Genomic DNA, 21,446 nt, shown 5'->3' on the forward strand with positions numbered 1-21,446 from the left:
GTTACTTTTTAAAGATTTTATTGTACTAACTGCACTACGTTGATATTTTTAAAAGCAACTTTTTATATAAACTTTATATATAACTTTTTATATACCACTACTGTAAATGGAAAAATCATTTTACATACCACATCTAACAGATAATGAATATAATTAAAATAAAAATTTAAACATTAGAAATTTTAAGTAAAAATAATGTGAACAATTTATTTAAAAAAAATAAAATTTTATATATATATTCGGAATCTAGTCACTTCACCCCACCTCTCCTGTCAACCCTGGACAAATCCCTGTCATCTTTCCCTTGAAATATAGCAGGAGCTTGCTAACCAGCAGCCAAAGTGATCCTTTTAAAATGCTGTATCATGTTATTCTGCTCCAAATCCTCGGCAGCTTCCCCTTTCACTGGGAGTAAAAGCCAAAATGGTCTTAACAGAATCTACAAGACACTCCAACCCTCATTACCTTTCTCTCTTCACTTCTGACTCACTCTACTCTAGCCACACAGCCTTCCGGCCATTCTTCAAATACTCCAGGCACATTTCCAGACCTGGAATTATTTTCCCTCAAATATTTGCATGGCTGCTGGCTTCTTTACTCCAAGTCCTTGCTCAAATGTGAGCCCTACTACACAAAGCATCCCATTTGAAATTTTATCGTCACCACAATACTCCCCAAATCTAGAGTTGCAAGATTAAATACAGGATGGCCAGTTACATTTGAACTGCAGATAAATATTTTTTTATTGAATCTATTGAGGTGATACTGGTTAATAAAATTATATAGATTTCAGGTATACAATTTTTTAATTCATCATCTGTATACTATATTGTGTGCACCACCCCAAGTCAAGCCTCCTTCCATCACCATTTATCCCTCTTTAGGCTCTTCTACCTCCCCCACCCCTTTTCCCTGGCAGTCACCATACTGTGTCTATGTCCATGAGGCTTTGTTTTTTGTTTTCTTTGCTTAATCCCTTCACCCTTCTCACCCAGATAAATTTAACATAACTATGTCCCATGCAATACTTGAGATAAATGTATGCTAAAAAAAATTTTATCTAAAGTTGAAGTTCAATTTCGTCTTCTGTATTTTTATTTCCTAAATCTGGAAACCCTATCCACATCCTTTACCCTACTTTCTTTTCTCTTCATATCCATTATTTCCTCTTAACGTATTGTATATTCTGTCTTCTTCCTCTAGAATAAAAGTGCTGTAAAAGCAGAGATTTTTGTCTATTGTAGTCAGAGTTATTCGGTTGGTTCCTAGAACAATGCCTGACCTATAATAAGCATTCGATAAACAGTTCATGAATGACTGAACCTCAATTCATCCAACTGTGGCACTGAGTGGGCAAGTGGTTTACGCAAGATCACAGAGCTCTATGTGGCAGAGGCAGTATTTGAACTCAGGTAGTCTTATTCTGGCAAGCTGGTTTATTAACCACTGTGCATATTATTTTAAATAAATTTTAAGGACCTGCATTTTTAAATTCTCTACCCTCCCCTCCCCATCCAGCTCATTGATATAAAGGATGTTTTACAGATGGGTCCCTAACCATGCACTTGCTAAAGGTGAAGAGAGAAAAACAACAGTTTCTGACCATTCCAAGCAGATGAAAACAATAAAGCTATAGCATCTCCATTTGCCAGAGTGTAACATCTGCTGAACTTTAACAGTGTTTTTAATGTTTTCTCCTATGAAATTTAAACCTAAAAGATCCCTAAACCCATCCTCAATTCTAGGCAGGCTAGTCTTTCTTCTCCATGAATTCGTAATGGTCATTTTTAGTTTATGTCTGATTCTATGGATTTTTTTCAAGATCCTTTCTACATATAAGACCTTCCACACTTTCTCTCCTTTCTCTGAATTCCTAAAACCAACTTGCCAGTTCCTTCAGCTGAAAATAATCCCTTCTTCTTTATTCTAGTTCCCCTTCACCTGTCTAAAGTTCTATCACTTTCTATTCTGTACAGTATTTTATTAACTTTTCATTTCAAACATACAAAACCACCACAAAAAAACCCACAAACCCACAATGAACACTCAGTACCCAGATTCAACACACATTAACATTTTGCCGTATTTTCTTTATCTACCTTATCTTCTGAACAGTGCTTCTGAAGGATTTGGGGGAAGAGACACGCTTTACCTATATAGTAAATTAAGTACTGAAAAGACTAGCTATGTACCATTCCCATCCTTTCACATAAGTACGTCTTCTCTCCTAAACTTTGCTGTAAGCCATGCAGTATATAAACACATTTGAGTACCATTATACATATTGTAAGTAACAAGTACTCATATTTGCATTTTTAGTGCCTCGAACAGATCCAAGTAGACATTTAACAGATACTTGATAAATCAATAAATCTACCACCATTTCATCCAAAGCCCAAAAATTCCTCCAAGACAGGCAAGAAATAGCCTTTTAAATTCCCATCATTCAACAAATCATCTTTTTAAATAAACTGATAACAATACAAAAAACAAGTTTCTTCTGTAATTCTTTATTAAAAATACTGCTGTACACATAGAGACTGAAAACAGGATTAAAGATGAATAACCCATATTGAGATCATGACATTAGAACTTAACATACTGGTGCTTTTTAGGGAAGTTGTTGACATCCAAATCACAGAACCAAGGTCAAAAGCAAAATACAAAGGTACCCTCAAAAATATTTACAATGAAGTAAATACAACAACAGAATTTAAAATAGGTACAAAAAATAGAAATGACCAATGCTACATGATTTCAAGGGTTGTCCTTTCTGTGCTTTTTTCTATTATAACAGGAAGGTATGGGAAGTTTATATCCTTAATTTGACTATTCACAGATATTAAAATCTTCCTATTAATTAAAAAGACTAACTTTTAGACAACCTCTTAAATGGAATTACACATGGAAAAGAGGGCTCCCCCAAAAAACACCTAAGCAGAACTAAGAGTTCTACTGAAAACCATTCCCAATAAAAACTAAATGAAAAATAAATATAAAACAAAGCTTAAAAAAATATGTATTACCTGACACCAACTGTTTTCAGGCTGATGATATTTACTCATGAAAACATATCAGCTGTCTATCTTTTATATTCAAACTAAGTCCTGAGGTTACTAGGGGCTGAAGCAAACTAGCCATTTATGACACAAACATTCTTGGGTTTGTGACTTGAACCTGCCTTGCAGAGGGAAGTTTGCTGGTCTATACAGAATGAGAAATTCAAGCCCTGTTTTACCCCTGCCCTTCCTTAGCTTTCGCAAAACATTGGTCCACAAATTAAATTTTCAAAAAGTTCCCAGACCCCCAAAACTAAAATAGATGATCCCCTTTCATTTTCAAAGAAAACAATATTGGAAAAAATCTCCAGCCCGCTTATAAATTAAGCATTTCATATTTCTTCTAGAATACAAGTAGTTCTTTTTTGTACAAAAGAATTACAATACGATTTGTCAAAAAACATATAAAAAGACAGCTGCTCTTCCTCAAATACATGAGCTAATGATAAAAGACTTTTGCATGTTAATGTCTCCAAGTTCCTGTTCCTTTTACTTAAAAAGAACATCACGGTGGCAAATGTTAATTATCCTTTGAATATTGAACATTATGTTCTTTTAAAATCCCTCCAGATCAAATGCAATCATTGATTTTCTTTTTAACAACTGATGCTACCACATGTGGACTCAAACACACTCGTGTCTCTAGTCTTCAAAGCTTTTAGGTGAAGAGAGGTGATTTTACTTGATGCGAATCTCAAGGCAGAGAAAATCATTTTAAAGCTTATAAAAAGTGAACAGAGAAATATTAAAAACTTCTCTGAAAACTACAAACATGTATAATTATTAAAATTGAAGACTATAACATCAGTTGCAAGTGCTTGGAAGTCTTTCCTGATCTTTTGAGTTTCCACATTTCTTCAGTTGCATGGTGAGCACCCAGTGCTAGTAAAACATTCAGTGCTGGGAAAGGAGATACAGTCTTCATTACTGTTTTTTAAGAAAGAAAATTCCTATGTATTTGGCAGTCTCTGGTATCAAAGTATAAGTATTTCATTAACTAGAAATTCCATGAATACCCAAGTTTGGCGACAACTGCACATCCAAATATTAAGAAAGATGAGAGGAGGAAAATTCCAAACTTCTGAGAGTGACTTATTCAGGAATATACCACATAGTTATTATCAAAAGTCCTATGACTTTGGGCTAAGCAGTGACTGCGAAGGCACAGCAGATTGTTATCCCTCCGGATTCAGGCTTTGTAAAACTTCAGAAGCTCTTGATGCCAGACCACTGCTGTGTTTAGTTCGTCATCCGAACAGTGTCTCTGTGTCTGTATCCAGTGTAAAGTACCATAATAAAGCTGTGGTTCAAAGAACAAAACTTTATACAAAAAAAGCAAACTGGAAAGAGGCTAAAGCAATATACTCCTGAACTTCAGGCCTTTAACACAATTCCTTAATTTTTTTTTTCTATTTAAAAAAGATTGCATAAATGTAAATGTATCTGACTAGTAGGGAAACATCTTTTTTACAAAAGGCTCTGTTAAATTTGGAGCAAAGAGCTGTATGTGCACCTTCAGTTACTGTTTATCCAATCCTTACAGAAAAGATTTAAATCAAGTAATAGGGGAATTCATATCTAACAATTCAGTGATATTTTTCTTCATGTGTTCTTAAAAAAACTAAAAAAACCCAAATCTCAATTTGAACTAACAGTGGGTGGCATACAGAGCTGGCATACAATACTCTTAGAAGAATTATGCACTATACTGAACTTCTATGAAAATATTTACCTGGTCCATTACATTATTCAGGGCAACCCATCCCCAAAAGAGCAAATTCTGCAACCCTCAGTGACAAAAATGCTGCCCAGCATTGTTTCCCCAAAATGTCCTTGCAAATAGATTCCCTTAATAAGTATACAATGTGGCAAAAGTTCAAAGATCAGAAAAAAGTCTTTAAAAAATTAAAATTAGTGCATATACAAGTGGAAAAAAACAAAGCTGAAACATCATTCACCTAATGGTGCTCCTTAATCTGAAATAAATTCTTCACAGATATGGCCCCAATGGCAGCCACTGCTCTAGGATGACTGAAAGTCTTCCTTTCACGTAACAGTGTACCTGACTGAAATGCACGCAGCTCTGCTTATCTCCTGTTTGTTTCCCAGATGTGAAATGAGATGATGGAAACAGTTCAGCTGTAGTGCAATTCGCTATTGGTTAAGTTCCTCAGCCATGTCCTGCGTGCTGTTAGCAAATACTACAACTGACCATTGGCAGCCGCAATCAGTTCTTGAAAAGTGTTTTCAAAGCAGCGCTTTAAGTCACTGTAAGTCACCACAAGTACACTCTTCTCATCTCTGGAAATGAGGCTTATTTTCTCTGGCACACCAGCATCTAACTGAAACAGATACATAAATTATGAAGTTCACACCATGCACAAGATTATCTACTTTAGCACAAAACTTGCGATGAAGATAAACATTTTAAATTTTTTTGTCACATTCGCTTCTGGACATACATAAATATTTTATATCACTAATCAGCAGGAACACACTTTCAGCTCAGATGCTTTTCACACAAATGCTGCCCTATGTTTCCCCCATCTTTCATGCTTTTCCTAATTGCTTGTATTATATACCATAATTTAATTATTCCCTATCTCCCAATTTTTTTGTATCACAAATTGCAGTGCAATGAACATATTCATCCATCTACTTAATTTTTTTCTTCTGTAGAATTACTTCCTTAGGGGACTTAGAAGTACACTGAATCAGAAAGCATGAGTAAATTTACAGCTTATTACATACAGCCAAATTGCTTTCCAAAGGCTATCAGATACCACTGATTTATAGGTTGTACCAATTTAGCAGCAACTCCATATCAAATGAGTACCTTTCTGTTTTAATTTACAATGTTATTAACATTATCAAATGCTTTCATACATTCATTTTTGTTATTTCCACCTGTGTGAATGCTAGTTTTTTGGTCTTTACCCAATGATCTATAAGGATTTAGCAGGGATATTTTAATGAGGTCTCTATAAAGTGTAAACACTAATCCTCAGTCCATCAAAAAACTTATCTTGTTATGGTCTTCACTTTATTTTGTTAATTTTCAATGTCCATTTATCCTTTTTTTTTTTTAATTCATTAAAATGTTTAAAACTAATTCTAAAGACTCAAACTTTCAAATCATTTTACCAGTTAATTTTAATCATTATTTCCACCAAAATAAAATATGTTAAATTTTAATTTTTATATCATCAATATGGCCATACCTCCTTTTTAATTTATTACTCTCTTTTCTAAATTTAGAAAATTGTCACACTTTCAGATTTGGAATAGATTTTATTTACTATTAGTTATTTTATAAAATGAAATAGAATTTTCTTCAAATTTTCAATTATCCTAACAGTCATTTAAAAATTTTCCCTTATAACATCTGTCCCCACCCTATTCCACCACACGTACATGTCAGTGTTTATATCGGCTCTATACAGGAAGTCACTGGCACTTTGATACTATGGACACTATTTTCTAAAATTTGGGAAAATTATTCTCCTCTCATTGCTCAAGAAAAAAATGTTCCCCTTAAGGGAAAATAAATATATAAATCATATTGGATTAGTTCAACAGCACATAGAGTTTTGCTCTGTATTAATGTAGGTTATGACAATACTCTCTAAAGAGTTTTAAGGAAATTCAAACAAGACAAAGTAGTGCTTAAAAACAAAACACCGTATTTTCCCTGGAGGGTTAACAATGTATATTACCAGTTCTAAATCATGTGACAGAGCAGGTATTTTCTCCCCCAGTGCTTGTCATTTAGGGACAGTTGAGACCAGGGGACAGCAAGTGTTTTCTATAAAGTGTATAGTAAATGCTTTAAATTTCAGGGCTATATACAGTCTCTGTCACATATCCCTTCTTAGTTTTGGTTTTCTAAAAACAATCTTTTAAAAATGTAAAAACAATTCTTTGCTTGCAGGCTATACAAAAACAGGCCATCAAATGTATTTGGACCACAGGCGACAGTTTGCCAACCCAGTTTAGATATAAACCTATATCAAAGGCTAGGATTTACTTCTGGAAGCCCATTCTAAGCTATGTAATTCTAAGTAATCCACAGGAAAGTGCATTCCTTCCTTCCTCTGTAAATTGTATCTCTCTTAGCCCTTTCAAAAACACAAAACTTGCCTCTCAAGTAAATTTATGATATATCTTTCACCTAATTTCCCATTTATAATGGCTGGGCCCATTGACATTACTAGTACTGCGCTTTTAGGATTATAACACTTGATTAGTATACCCGTAATTAATAGTAAATGAACTGATAACATGCAGGACATTCGACATGATTCAGAATGACTTAGAAGAAAGGAATTCAATATTTTAAAAATAGTTAAGCACAGAATTATTTTGCTGTTTTCCCAACTCAGTTGTTTTATTTGGTATAACAAAATAACATATAAATAAAATACAGTATAATGGGGTTGGCGAGGCAGTCATTTTGTGACATTTACCACAATAAAAAGATGCACAATGAACATTTAGAAAAAAATCCTATTCTAAAAATCAAGTAGAGCCCTCACTGGTATGGCTCAGCTAATCAGAGCCTTGTCCCATACACTGAAAGGTCATGGGTCTGATTCCCAGTCAGGGCACATACCTACGTTGTGCATTTGATCCCCAGGGTGCACATAGGAGGCAACCGATCAATGTTTCTCTCTCACATCAACGTTGCTCTTTCTCCCTCTCCCTTCCTCTCTCTCTAAAATCAGTAAAACCATATCCTCGGGTGAGGATTAAAAAAAAATTAGAGACATCTAAAAGTTATTAATAAAAATGTCTTGTAGACTATAATAGAATACACATCTTAATTTCTTAAATCTCTCAGTATTTATAGAAAATGCAACTCTACAAACTGTAAACAGCATTTATGTCTTGAAAATCCAGATACAAATTACCTTGTTAAGACAAGAAATGATATGACTGAGGTCAATCCACGGAGCACCTGCTTCTGTCACTTGATGAAAAAGATGATCCCTAAAGAGTTTCAACAGATAACGGTCTCCAGTCTCTGACCAGGTAGGATCCTTCTGAAACCTGAAGAAGGTAGTATTTTACCTTAGTAACTCATGCTATATGCCACATGGCCATATGTTTATTCTTCAGACTCAAAACTAGCGATTTTATTTTATCCAATAAATAAAGGGCTTTTTGTGTCGGGGTTTTTTTTTTGCCTCGAAAAGTTATAGGGAGGCTAAACAACCTCATATTTTATGTTCATATTGCTCAGATTTCTAAAAAAATAATTTCATTTAACATGCAAGTATATGAATACTAGTTTCCAATTCTCAAGGACAATCACCCTTTATACATCCCAATTTTAGAATCGCTTCCTTCTTTAGGCCCCAACCATAGGTAAGACAGGGAAGAAAGAAATGTCTTTAGGTATCTTCAGAAATAGGTTAAAGAGATTATCCTCCCACAACCTCCTACAACCTCCCACCCTTAGGTTAGAGTACAGAGAGATGGTAAGGCATCTGTTTACTGGCCAGCATAAAATAGAAACCTGTTTAAGAAACAAAAAGGGGATAGATCTTGGTTTCCTACTCGTGTGTGATGATATGAAAGTGTACTGTGAAGAACTGGAAAGCTGACCAGATTACCAGTTAGTTTTCAGCAACCTTTGGGACTTATGGTCTAGAAGGGAAAAACCAACATTCAAATAACCAAAGTGAGTTGTAACTGCATATTTAAATAATGCAATTAAGAAAAAGATATAATAGAGAACAGACACATGAATTCATCTGAAAGGTAAGCATAGCTTTCCACAGGAAGCAGTGGATGCTCTTCCCAGAGGAAGGATGCTCCTGAGTCAAAGGCATCAGTATTTCCAAAGAACAGGGCATGGGTCACTTAAGAAACATAAGAAAGGTCAATGTGGATGGATGGGGTTGGATGAGAAAAGGCTAGAGAGAAAAAGAAGTACAATGGGAGGGTCAGAGAGGAAGACCAAGGAGGAGAAAGAAAAGACAAGGACAATGAGTGAGAGAAAGAAAAAAGAGGAGGAAATTAAAAGAAAAAACAGCAGATCTGAAGCAAGGATAAGAGAAAGGTCATATTATGTAGCCTTTGGTTACGTTAAAACATTAGTCTGCATTCTACGAATAAGCGGGGAACCCACCACATGGTTAAACACAATTACATGTGTGCTTTGCAAAGATCACCCCAGGGACTTCCAATTAAAATTGATTAAACACACCCATTTATCTGCTCCCTTTCAAACCCCCACCAAATCAACCATAAATGTCTTTAAGAGGGTATAAGTACACAAGGATAGAGGGATCAAAAGCAACAATAGGAGACATACACACAAAAAATCACAGGAATTTGGAAAGTAGAAAGCAGACAAGTAAGTGGTATGACTTAGCAGAACTGAATAAAACTGAACTCTAATGCTACAGGGGGCACAGAAAGGGGAGATCACAAGAAGCCAGCCGTAGCAGTGAGACTCGGGCTGACGTCATTAGGTACCACTCAAGGTGCCTATGTGAACTGAGGCTGGAAACAGCAGAGTAATAAGAGGTTCCATAAACAGCAAACAGATAAGCCATCTCTCAACCAGGAATCTTTCTAGACAGGGCGAACAGAGAATCTCCAGCCTCCAGTGTGCCAGGCAAAGCAGGAGCTCAAGAGCTGAGGGGTGGTGGGTAAGACTGTTCAACCAATACTTTCCCGCCCCTTAGCTTCCCAAACCTTGAGTTTGGGGTTTACACTATAGAGAGAAGGTTGGAAGATTCTTTTCTGGAGATGCTGACTTGCCCAACAGAAATACTGACATTTGGAAGTCTACCAAAAACAAACAAAAATCATACCAAACAGTATCACACATTCTGCTTTTTCACAATTTCTGCCCCCACGAGGAGCTCTGCATTAGCTCTTTAGGAGAAAAAAAATACAGATGACTTTAAAGAGAGAGGAAGGGAGAGGGAGAAACATTGATCGGCTTCCTCCTGCATGCCCCCTACTGGGGATCAAGCCCAAAACCCAGGCATGTGCCCTGACCGGGAATCCAACTGGCACGGGATGACACTTAACCAACTGAGCCACAATAGCCAGTGCTAGGACCTCATTTTTAATATAAATGGACAGCCAAGCATCAGAAATGCTCTGGAGAATAAAACAAAGCAAATTCTTGTTTCCTATGATATACAGAACAGAACAAAATTTAAAACGAAAACTCTCTGACCATCTTGGAGAAACCAAATTTAGATGCTATAAGAGATAAACAGTGTAAAAAGTTCTTGAAAATTAAAAATATGACAGCAGAAATTTAAAAATTCCAAAAAAAAACCTAGAAAAGCTTTTCATTTTAGACAAAATAAGTTGAGATAATTGCCTAGAAATTAGAACAGAAAGATATGATACAAAAAAGAGAATATGAGAAAATCAGTTGCAAAATCTAACATCTGAACAATGGGAATTTCAGAAAGAGAAAAGAAGCATCAAAGAAACAATGACCACAACTTCCCAGGAGTAAAGAACTGGTTTCCAAGATGAAAAGAGCTCACGTGTTGATTCAGCAGAATGAATTAAAAACCCACACCAAGGCACATCAGTATGAATTTCTGAACATCTTCCCTAAAAGCATGGGAAAGAGGGGAAGGGTTTGGAAAGAAAATGGCTTTAAATCTGCATGGAAGTTAAAAAGACTATGGAGCAATAGCTCAAACCCTGAATGAGACAAACAGTACTATTACTTAGCTATGTACTACTAGAGGCATTAGCCAACACAATCACTCAAGAGGAATTAAAAGCATAGAAATTAAAAAGGAGGCAATGTAACTAACAGTATTTGAGTATACCAGGAAACCCAAGAGAATCTAATGAAAAACTGTAAGGTAACAGGGTACAAAATTTATAGAAATCTTTAATTTTCATGTAAATTTGGTAACAAGCAGTCCAGAAGACAAAATGGGGAGGGGGGGGCGACTCCTACTTATAATAGCAATAAGAAAAAATATCTAAGAATAAACTATTTGTGCTATAACTACATAAAGAATAACTTAAACACTGAAGGATACTAAAGTAGAAGTCAAAAAACACAATGACATGCCATTATCTTGGTTAAGAGACCTCGACATCTAAAATCACAAATGCTTCTTAAGTTTATTAGTAAACCTAACATGCTATCCTCTCAATAAAAATACCATGAGGTTTACTGATTTGTGGGTTTTTTTTTTTAACTAAAACAAGCTGATTGGACATAAGAAAGAACACTGCTAGATTTTTAAATGTCAATCATTAAAACAGTATGAAAGATGCTGCCTTAATCTAGTGGGGGAAAGCTGGACTATTCAATAAATAGTTTTTGGAACAGTGGGTAGTCTTCTGGGATTCAAGCCTTACATCCCATAGAAATTCCAAATATATACAAAAATTTAATATAAAAAAGAAACCATAAATATTCTGAAAGAAATCATAAGATAATTCCTTCACAGCCTTGCAATGGAAAAGGCCTTCCTAACTTTGATTCAAAAATCTAAAGGGATAAAGGAGGTTTCATCAATTAGACTACATATATAAATTCCTGCATGAGAAAAAAATTAAATAGTCAAAAGAAAAAGAAAAAACTAAAAATTAAAAAAAATCACAAAGGATAAATCTCTCTAGCTCCTATATATCAAAAAGAAAAACAGACAATCCAACTAAAAATAAAAATGAGCAAAGGAAATGAACTGACAGAAAAGGACACAAATAAATCAAAAACATAAAAAAGAAGGCAACATGCTCATTAAGAATAAATACAAAATAGCCTGGCTGGGCGTGGCTCAGTGGTTGAGCATCAACCAAGGTCCAGGAGATCACAGTTCAGTTCCTGGTCAGGGCACATGCCCAGGTTGCGGGCCTGATCCCCAGTCGGGGGTGTGTGCAGGAGGCAGCCCATCAATGACTCTCTCATCATTGATGTTTCTCTCTCTCTCTCTCTTCCCCTCTCCCTTTCTCTCTCTGAAATCAATAAAGATATATTTTAAAAAGAATAAATACAAAACAAAACTGCATCTATCAGATTGACAAAAATCCAAAAGTTTGAAAAAAGTATTGTTGTAAACCTCATTGTAAACCCTTCTGTAATAACTATCAAATTACAGTGACATTCCCACTGACCTAAGAATCACAATTGGGCCTATATTTACGCACACACAAAATTAAGTATTTAAGCCAGTCCCTGCAGCATTGTTAACTGAAAACAAACCAAATACCCATCAATAAGGAACTGGAGAAAGAATGCATCCATAGGATGGAATAGTAAATGGCCACAAATTATGAAGAAGCATAGCATATTTGGTTAAGAGCACAGACTCTGGAACCATACTGCCTGGATTCAAACCTGGCTCATATACTTACTAGTTATGTGGTCTTGGATAAGGTATTTACCTCTTTTTGCCTCAATTCTCTGTTAATGGGAATACTAACAACACTTGCATCACAGGGTTATGAGATTATCTTAGGTCATATTTGTAAACCATTGAGAAGTGTTTGGAATACACTAAACATATCTGAACAAAATGATTTCCAAAATACATCGTTATGAGAAAATAAGCCATATAGAGAAAAGGCAACTGTATGGTTTACAATTTGTATATATTAAAAATTTACAGGTGGGGACAAGTAAATAAGAATATATAGTCATAACCTGGAAAGTATGTATAAGAAACTAATAAAGGTTGGTGGGGGAAACTGAGGAGACTAGCATGTCAGGTATAAAAGAGATATTTGATTATTTTTACTGCAAACCCCTTCCTACTTTAAAAAAATGTATTCATATATAATCTATTAAAAGATTTAATAAAAAAGAATTTTCTGAGGACAATCTAGGATCTTATACCCAGTCACACTATTAATAAAGTACAAAAGTAGAATAAAGATATTTCCAGACTCGCAAAAACTCAAAAAACCCACCTTTATCAGGAAGCTACAGGAGGATGTGCTCCATTAAATCGAAAAAGAATAAACCAAGGAAAAAAGCAAGAACTGCGATATCCGACACAAACAGAGAGACAACGAAAACTCCCAGGATAAAAGTGAGGAGAAGCTCCAGTTCTAAAGTGTGAGTGTGAGCAGGCTTCAAGCACAACCAGCCCAGATAGGAACAGAAGGATAGAGGCTGCAAGGGCAATTTCTCTAAGAGGGAGAAAAAAAGAGGAACTGATAGGCTACCTATTTTAACCATGTGGAAAGGTATTTTATAACTCTAACAGTGTCTGGAATGAACGGAAGTACTAGTATTTCATTTGTTTAGTAGTTTCCTATATAAGGTCATTATTAACTCCATGAAAACAAAAATCAAGAAAGAAAATACAAAAACAAATAGCTATGATTTACTCTGTGGTGCAGCTATTAACAATATTTACCTTGTTCTAATAATGTTAACACTGAACAAAGACAACTCAAAATTTATGGGTTAAAAGGTTGTGTGTGTGTTTTCAGTTAAGGCAAGAGTGTGAAAGATAAAGTACCTTTCACAGGACAAGATCATTAGCTGAGTTAAACAGTGAACAAAATCAAGAACAAGTACCATAAGCATGCATTTTAAAATAAAGAGATACATGCCAGAAGAAACATAAAAGTTTCTAAAATATGGTTCAACATGTAGTCATGTTCTCTTTATTTAGAAAAAGTATTAGGAAAAATACTAATTGAGTCTTTTAAGTTTGAAGAAAGGTAAGTGGACTTGAATTCTGTGGTCAAAAAAAATCCCTCAAGCAATGATATTTATCTGTATCTATGAACACAGGTGACATTCCTGAACTGTTAACTTACAATATAATCACAATAACTGTGATATTGCTCTACCTATCCTTGACAGTTATGCAGTTCAAACATCAATTCTGCTTCTTTCTTGAACATATTATTACTTTTACCTTACAAATGAGGCAGAACTAAATGACAAATAATGTAGATGGTGATGCCTTACCAATGTCACTGATATGAAATAGAAGATAAGAGACATGCAGCAATTAGAGATTTCTGAAATCTCCATTCTGACCAGGTAAACTGAATTGACCAGGCTTCAAAAAGGTGACAGAGTTAAGGTAGTACTGACCATCATAAAACGTCTACTCATGTGCAAACCACACTGGAAAACTAACACAGTATTTTTTCTTTATGTACACACATGTGTGAAATCCTTAAGGACAACCATGCCTGAGCTGTAGTTTAAAACAGCACCCTAATTAATGTACTAACAACAGGCTTAAGGTCACTTCACATGATAATTTTTCTCTTTCCAAATAAAACCAGTTAAGGATAAGGTATACTCATTCTTATTATGCAAAATCATGCCCTTGATTGGAAAACGTGTAAAATACTTTTAAATCCTTACTCCGGCCTCTCATTGATTGTTCCCAATTTTGCTAGAAGCCTAAACAGTCTTCCATTTTGAACCTCCTATAAAACATTTTAAAAAGAGACAGTATTAATGTTCCAGCTAACTGAATATACAATCAAAAATTTACAAAAACTGGTATCCTGAACCAATATTACCTTTAAGCAATAAATCCTAATATTCCAACCTTTTAGTTATACTTTTACATACAATGTGTCCATGTCATTCAATAGTAATACTCAAGATTATACAATACAGCTGGCCGTTTTTAAGATTTGTTAAAGTAATTCACAGGTTAAAAAAAAAAAAAAAAAATCAAGACTGTAGTAAGGCCATGAACAAAAAGAAAACAAATGCCATATAGGAAATTAAAATACTAAACATTAAGTTTGGGCAAAAATATGAGCAAACAATCTTAGCCAACTATGCACTATATTCCACAAAATAATTGCTATGCTTTGTATCTATTTATACACAGAGATGCAAGCCTGTATACAGGCTTTTAAATGCACTCTTTACCTTTGCAAGGTCCTCCTCTATGACATCATTTCTCATTTGAGCAGCATCCAATTGAGTATAAAATCGAGCACCGATCATGGGCATGATGTCATTGACACTTCGCATCCTGTTTTGATCAGTCAACAGATACCTACCAAACATACAGAAGAATCACTTGAATGCCAAACATGCAATTTGAAAGACAATATAACAAGCACATAGCTATTACTGTCGCTATCATATCAGTGCACACAATTTTGGAAACACTTTTTCATGCAAGTTAAGTTCACTTTTAAAGCTTAATAATTATATTTCTTTTCTCTAGAAAAATCTTAAAAGCCAATGGAGAAAACTGTAAACGTGTCTCTTTCTCTACATTTTTACTCTTATGAAAATGAGAGAAGAAAATTGAATAGGGTTACCCTTACCATTTCCATTCTCAAACCCTTCTTTACAATAGTGGGGAGATGAAAAGATTGTTACACACTTTTTTAGAGAGGTGAAATATGGGGTGGTTATAGATGGGAAATTTTTTCATTGCTCCTCAAAAACAATTTCTGAAACTAAAACTAGGTCTTCAATTTTGATAAATCAAATGAGACTCAGCTTTTTAGGAAGCTGTCCTCTGCTCTGTGACTTCATTTACCAGCTGTCATAGTGTATTTATTTCTGAAACATCTTCATGCACTAATACACATCAGAAGAGACCAATTAAATTTCTTCTATTGTTACAAAGAAGGCAGAAAAAAAAACTACATGTTTCAAAGGGCTACCTTCTAGAACATAATAATTATTAATCACCTATTATTGCTCATTCTGATAATTTCCTAACCATTCTCGTTAAAGCAGCCTCCCATTCTTTTCATTCTCTGCTTATAATTGTCTTACTTTCTTCATAAGACGTATTATTATCTGCAAACATCTTACTTGTTCACATGTTTATTAACTCCTCCCCATTAGGGTGGAAGCTCCAGAAGACGGGAATTTTGTGTATCTGTTCAAAGCATCTTCAGCATCTGGCATATAGCAGGGATTCTTTCATTGAATAAATGAATGGTTATATTCATGTAGATAACTGGTATCTTAGCTATTCATCTTGTAATTACTGACATATTTACATCTAACTACTCATACTTATAGTTTTACAAGCTTCGTGACTTTGGCAAGTTACGTTACCTCTCTATGCGTCAGTTTTGTCATCTTTAAAATGAAGCTAATAATGGCCAGAATTCTTAGGGTTTGGGGGAGAATTAAGAGACTTAATTCATATCAATCACTTCGAAAGTGTCTGATACATCATTTACTGCTCTACAAATTTTAGTTGTAGGTTAGTATTAAAGTATGACTTTTTTGCTGATTCATTTTTTATTAAGGAAATTTTCAAGTATTATAATAAGTAAAGAAAATTTTATACTGAATCTCCATGTACCCATCACCTAGTTTCAATAATTATTAATGTATGGCCAACTTTGTTACATTTATATCCTTTACTCTCCCTTTTTTAAAAGGAAACTTTTGAGATTATAACAATTAGAGACATCCTAGGTGTTGCAAACTAAGGTTGGAATCACCGTTGTGATAATATATGAAACAAATATTTTCACTTAAAAGAGAAATCATCTTATTTGATTATTAATAGGAACCAGGTACCACTCACTTCAAGTGCTCAGTCAAAAACAGGACACTTATGACAATGTAACAAAGCACAGGTGGGCAGCCCCATCCTCTGTTCCTCAATTCCATACCTACCAAGGCTAGTCCAAAAAGAAATGGGATCATCCAAGGCTATAAGAAAAATCAGAAGGAACAGCTGGAAGCTAGAGAGAAACTGAAAAGGCTCAATAAGTTCTGACTGCTTTTAGAACATAATAGGATAAACTGCAAAAGAGACTTCCTAGCATCTGTTCTCTAGAGTTACTTATAATAAGGGTTGTCTGGAACTCCCGAATGTTAGAGGTATCTTAGACAGGGAGAAGTCCTTCTGTGGTGACTATAGTCCACAGTGGGTTTTTATTAAGCCAAATTCATTTCAAACCTGCACCCAAGGAATCCTTGGAGTCCGAAGATACTGGAGTAGAAGCATAGAGACCTTTACATACAAGCTTCCTGGAATGGATGCTCTGGCCATAGAGTATGTAACTGAGTCACACCTGAGGTTTATTTATGACAGCTTTCACAAAGATACTGACCACTCTCTATAGCAGTACTAATAGAATTTTCTGAGATGATGGAAATGTTCTGTCTACACTGTCCAATATTAGCCAGGATCTACATGTGGCTTTTGAGCTCTTGAACACTGGCTAGTGAAACTGAAGAACAAAATTTTAAATTTTATTTCATTTTAACTAGTTTAAACGTAAAAGATCATATGTAGCTAGTACATACCAATTCAGCCTTAGAGGGTACCTTTGGTAAAATGTTTAAAACATCAGTAACTGATTTAAACACACTGGCTTATAAATTTATTCCAAGAAATATATACTTAGCAATAAAAATAAATTACAAGTTGCTTAATTATTTGTGTTTTGCCTGATTTTAAACAGTGGAAACTAAAATAAACAGAATCACTGTAAAAAGGTCCTTATGAAACAGCTGTCTTATATGATTATACATTTTTAATCATATATTAAAACTTACAAAATCAGATTCTTCAGGTCAGAGGAGTAGTTGATTGTCACCAATTCCATGGCTTTCTGTAAATTCTCTCGCTGAATTCCTGCCAAAGAGTTGCAAGCCAAAGCCAACACAACTTTTCCTAATGATATCAGATCTGCTTGCTGACATGGAAGAATAAATATATCTTTTAATTTTTATTTTATAGGTACAAATTTAATACACTCACACTACTGCCTACATGGAAAAAGCACTTATACAAAGAAGCTGCAGGACTCAGCATAGGGGTCTCAAATATTGGTGAGCATTGGAATCAGATGGGAGTTTATCAAAAAGAATTTCTGAGCCTCTCCACCAGAGATTCTCATTCAGTAGGTCTGGGAACAGGCCCAGCATTTTTAAAGCACCCAGGGGTAATTCTGATGAAGGTAGTTCTAGGGCTATACTTTAAGAAACACTACTCTAAAAATTCACATGCTAACTACAGAACTGCTTCCTTAAATTAAAAAAAAAAATTTTTTTAATTTAAATAGAGCTGCTACTTTTACTATTATAAGAAATTTAAGGCTGGTTACTATACACTTGCTTTACTATGATCATTATGATATGCACTTTCTCATTTTCCACGATGCCTAAAATATAGCAGACATTTGAAAATTTATTTAAAGAAAACTTATTCCATTATTCCAAACACAAATCAGCCATTACCTGATTTCAAGTATGTTCTCTAGAACATTGAACACTCTGCCAACCCAATGACATCCCATCTGTCGATGTTCTAAACAGACAATTTTATTTCTACTGTAAAAGATCTTTGAGCTCTGTAACCACCTGGTTTCCTACCTTTTTTTTTTTTTTTTTTTTTTTTTTAAGATTTAACAGTCTGAGGCCTTCCAACAAGATTTTCAAACAAAACAGTCACCCCAAGTGGCCCTGCCCGGCAGGTAACTATTAATAAGCATATGCCTGGGAGAATGGAGCAGCTCAGAGTTAAGTTAGATCATCTAAAGTAATTTCTACAGAAAACTTCTGTAAATCTTTGAGATCTCATCTGAATTATTATTACTTACTGGTTTATTATAAGGAGTTTTCAAACCTAGCTATACATTAAAATCATTTGAGCAGCTTAAAAAACAAACAAATCACCCAGTGGCAATCCCATCATCTCAATTCTGGTGTTATTAGTCTGGGGTAAAATCTAGGTATTGGTATTTTTCAAAGCTTCCACAAGAGATTCTGATATGCAGCCAGGGTTGAAACCAACTGGTTTTGTGTAATGTTTAAAATGGTGTATTTGTGACATCAGGGGAGTATTTTAAGGCAATCACTAATGAAACTTTAGCACTATATAGCTATCCTTAGCAACATTCTACCCAAAAATAAAGTATATGAGGAAGTCAAACTCCATTACTAAAATAACATGAAAAAGTTCAAATTTAAAAATTTATCCCAAACTAGCATTTGTGACTCTGACACTGTGAACATAAGATCCCATAATCAGTGGAAAAACTGATTAGAAAAACAAGCTACTTTGAATATATCAAGACAAGCAATACCAAGAATTCATGCCAGAGAAACCGTTTAAAATTTCATTAGAGGTACAGAGTTAGGAGCCAGAGGCAGAAGGGAAAGGTCACTGCTGCCATTGTTTCTTTCTCTGGAGAGCACTGCCATGAACAAACTCAAGAAGGATTCCCCTCAGTCATTTTCAAGATCAAGTAAACATTCCAAATTACATTAAATGACATTATAAATCAGTGCATGTAAATGCTAACTGGAAATTTCTCTAAGTGTTGCAATCCATTGCTGTCAGCAAAGCAAACTGAAGGTTATTATTTATCAAGTATGTGAGCAGCATGTACCAACACACAGCCTCCCAACACTTAAAACAGTAGAATTTTCAGGTTAGCTCCAACTTGAATTGATACTGCAACTACACCTCCCACTTAGAACATCCCTTAGTCCATAACATGAGACAGGAAAACAAAAGTCCACGAGAATTGAAGGACTGATTGGTTTAAAGAATAGGAGCATCTGACTTAAGTATTTCCTACCACCTTTCTAAAGCTGACCAAAGGTGGGAGTAGTCACTTTAGAAATAAAATATACATGTCACATAACCCAGATTAAATTAGAACTAATTTATTTTAAATAAAAGAGGTTAATCAAGTTGTTTAATTAAGAGAGTTTTAACATCATAAAAACTCAGTAACTGTCCTTTCCTTATTTCCCAGCTAAATAATTTTCCAGTTGTTATTTTGCTTCTTACCTCCATCTGGTTTTCCCCCCATTTGTTGAATTCTGGAGGTTTTCCCCCCAACTCATTTTCAGTTTCTTCCTGATTCTTGATTTCTTGATTTTTCTGATTCTATCTATGGCTCTACTTATGTCCACTTTACTGAAAGTCAGTCTCTATTCACGTGTCTGAAACAGACTATGAAAAATAGACTACAAGAAACAATGTACTCCTTTCTCATGTGCCCTCTTCGCTTTAAAATCACAATCCCCTCTTTGGAACTATCTTTAATTTTCTCCATTACCTTACTATAAGCTACATGAAAAATCTTCCACACATATATACCCACCCCCAAAAAACAAAGAAAAAAAGAAAACCTGACATATCCTTTACTGCTGAAAATTAAGGGATGGTGACAATGGGAATGGGTTGAAGTAACTGGAGTTTATGAATTTAGGCAGTTGCTAATTTAGCAATCAACTGCCCCAAATGCTTACTTAATAGTTGTTTGTTTGGAACATTGGGGTTACTTTTTCTTATAAAGAATTGTTTTTCGAGGTTAACTTCACCACCCATAACATAACTGAAATAATGTACATTTGCAAAGAAAAAAATGGGAAATAATACTGCTGTGACACTCACAGGAAGAAAAAAAATCAACCTAGCCTTACTTTATACTAGTAAGTATAATAAAAAGGAACTCTATTCAGAATAGAGAAGAACAAGAAGATACCGTAAAGCTGCTTTTTAATGTAAATGTCAGGTTTCCAGATACTTGCAATAGAGGTTGATGGCACTAGTTCTAAATTTCTCTTCAAAAGTTTAATATTATTTTCCTGAATATATGAAAACCACTAGTATATTTACAGTCAATAATCAGTCACTTTTAGGAGCACAATTATGAAGAAAAATTTTCAGAGCCACTTAGTCAATACATATAAGACAGAAGATAAGAAGGAAAGTAGGCAGTAGGTAAGAAACAACCATCCTAGATAAAAAAAAAAAAAAAAAAAAGAGGGAAATCTCCTTAGGCAGAAAGGAAGCTGCTGCTGCCACTGCGAGGGGTGGGGGGGTTGGGAGGGGAAGCAGCCAGATTCTTCCATGCAGTGGCCACTAGGTGGTGCGACCAACCAGGACAGCTTGGCTGCTGTTGAGGTTAGGTAGGCACAAGCAGGCAGGAGACATGAAAAGTCTGTATAAAGAAACTACTAAATGTGATGAGTGGCTCCAACTCTTTGGGACCTCACTGCCTGTGGTAAGAGAAATTTATGCATGAATTGTAATACTAAACACTACTTAGGCTCTACTTCTCAGTCTGTTCTTTCCTTTTTGCTCTGAAATTTTGTCTTACGATAAAGTGAACTAAAATCTTCTTTCAAGATTTGAACAAAAAGTGTTGAAATGAGGACAATGGGAAGGTGAGGCGTTCTTGTTTTTCCATGTAACAAGGAGAAGAGATTCTGCCTTAACTTCTTTAAGTTAACTAATGTTCAGAAACACAAAAATTTCTTACACAGAGAACACTGCCTTAAAATGACAATTGCATAGCCTCCAAAAAATGTACTGTTATACAAATGAATGATCTGAAACATACTGTAAATAGCCATGTCACCTGCACAGAGTAATCAGGGCAAAAGCAGCTACACTTAACACTCCTTGCAGAGGGTTCTACACCTTAGGGTTCATCAAGAAATAAGAAATA

At 34.9% G+C, this 21,446-nt stretch overlaps 1 protein-coding gene across 8 annotated transcripts in view; it reads right to left on the reverse strand.

Annotated features, from left to right (window-relative positions):
* Positions 1-2,494: 2,494 nt before the first annotated feature.
* PAN3 (poly(A) specific ribonuclease subunit PAN3) overlaps positions 2,495-21,446 on the reverse strand; it is a 140,063-nt gene continuing 121,111 nt past the window's right edge. For 6 of the 8 annotated variants that reach the window (XM_016209439.2, XM_016209440.2, XM_016209441.2 and 3 more), the window contains 5 exons: positions 17,533-17,672; positions 14,917-15,046; positions 14,395-14,459; positions 7,970-8,108; positions 2,495-5,401 (listed from right to left, as the gene is read on the reverse strand). In XM_016209439.2, the coding sequence (XP_016064925.2) occupies positions 5,261-5,401; positions 7,970-8,108; positions 14,395-14,459; positions 14,917-15,046; positions 17,533-17,672 (615 nt within the window). In that variant the 3' untranslated portion in view covers positions 2,495-5,260. The other 2 variants (XM_016209444.2, XM_016209445.2) reach the window with 2 other exon arrangements.

Source organism: Miniopterus natalensis, chromosome 2, assembly GCF_054644295.1.
Source record: "Miniopterus natalensis isolate mMinNat1 chromosome 2, mMinNat1.hap1, whole genome shotgun sequence".
Taxonomy (NCBI): Eukaryota; Metazoa; Chordata; class Mammalia; order Chiroptera; family Miniopteridae; genus Miniopterus; species Miniopterus natalensis.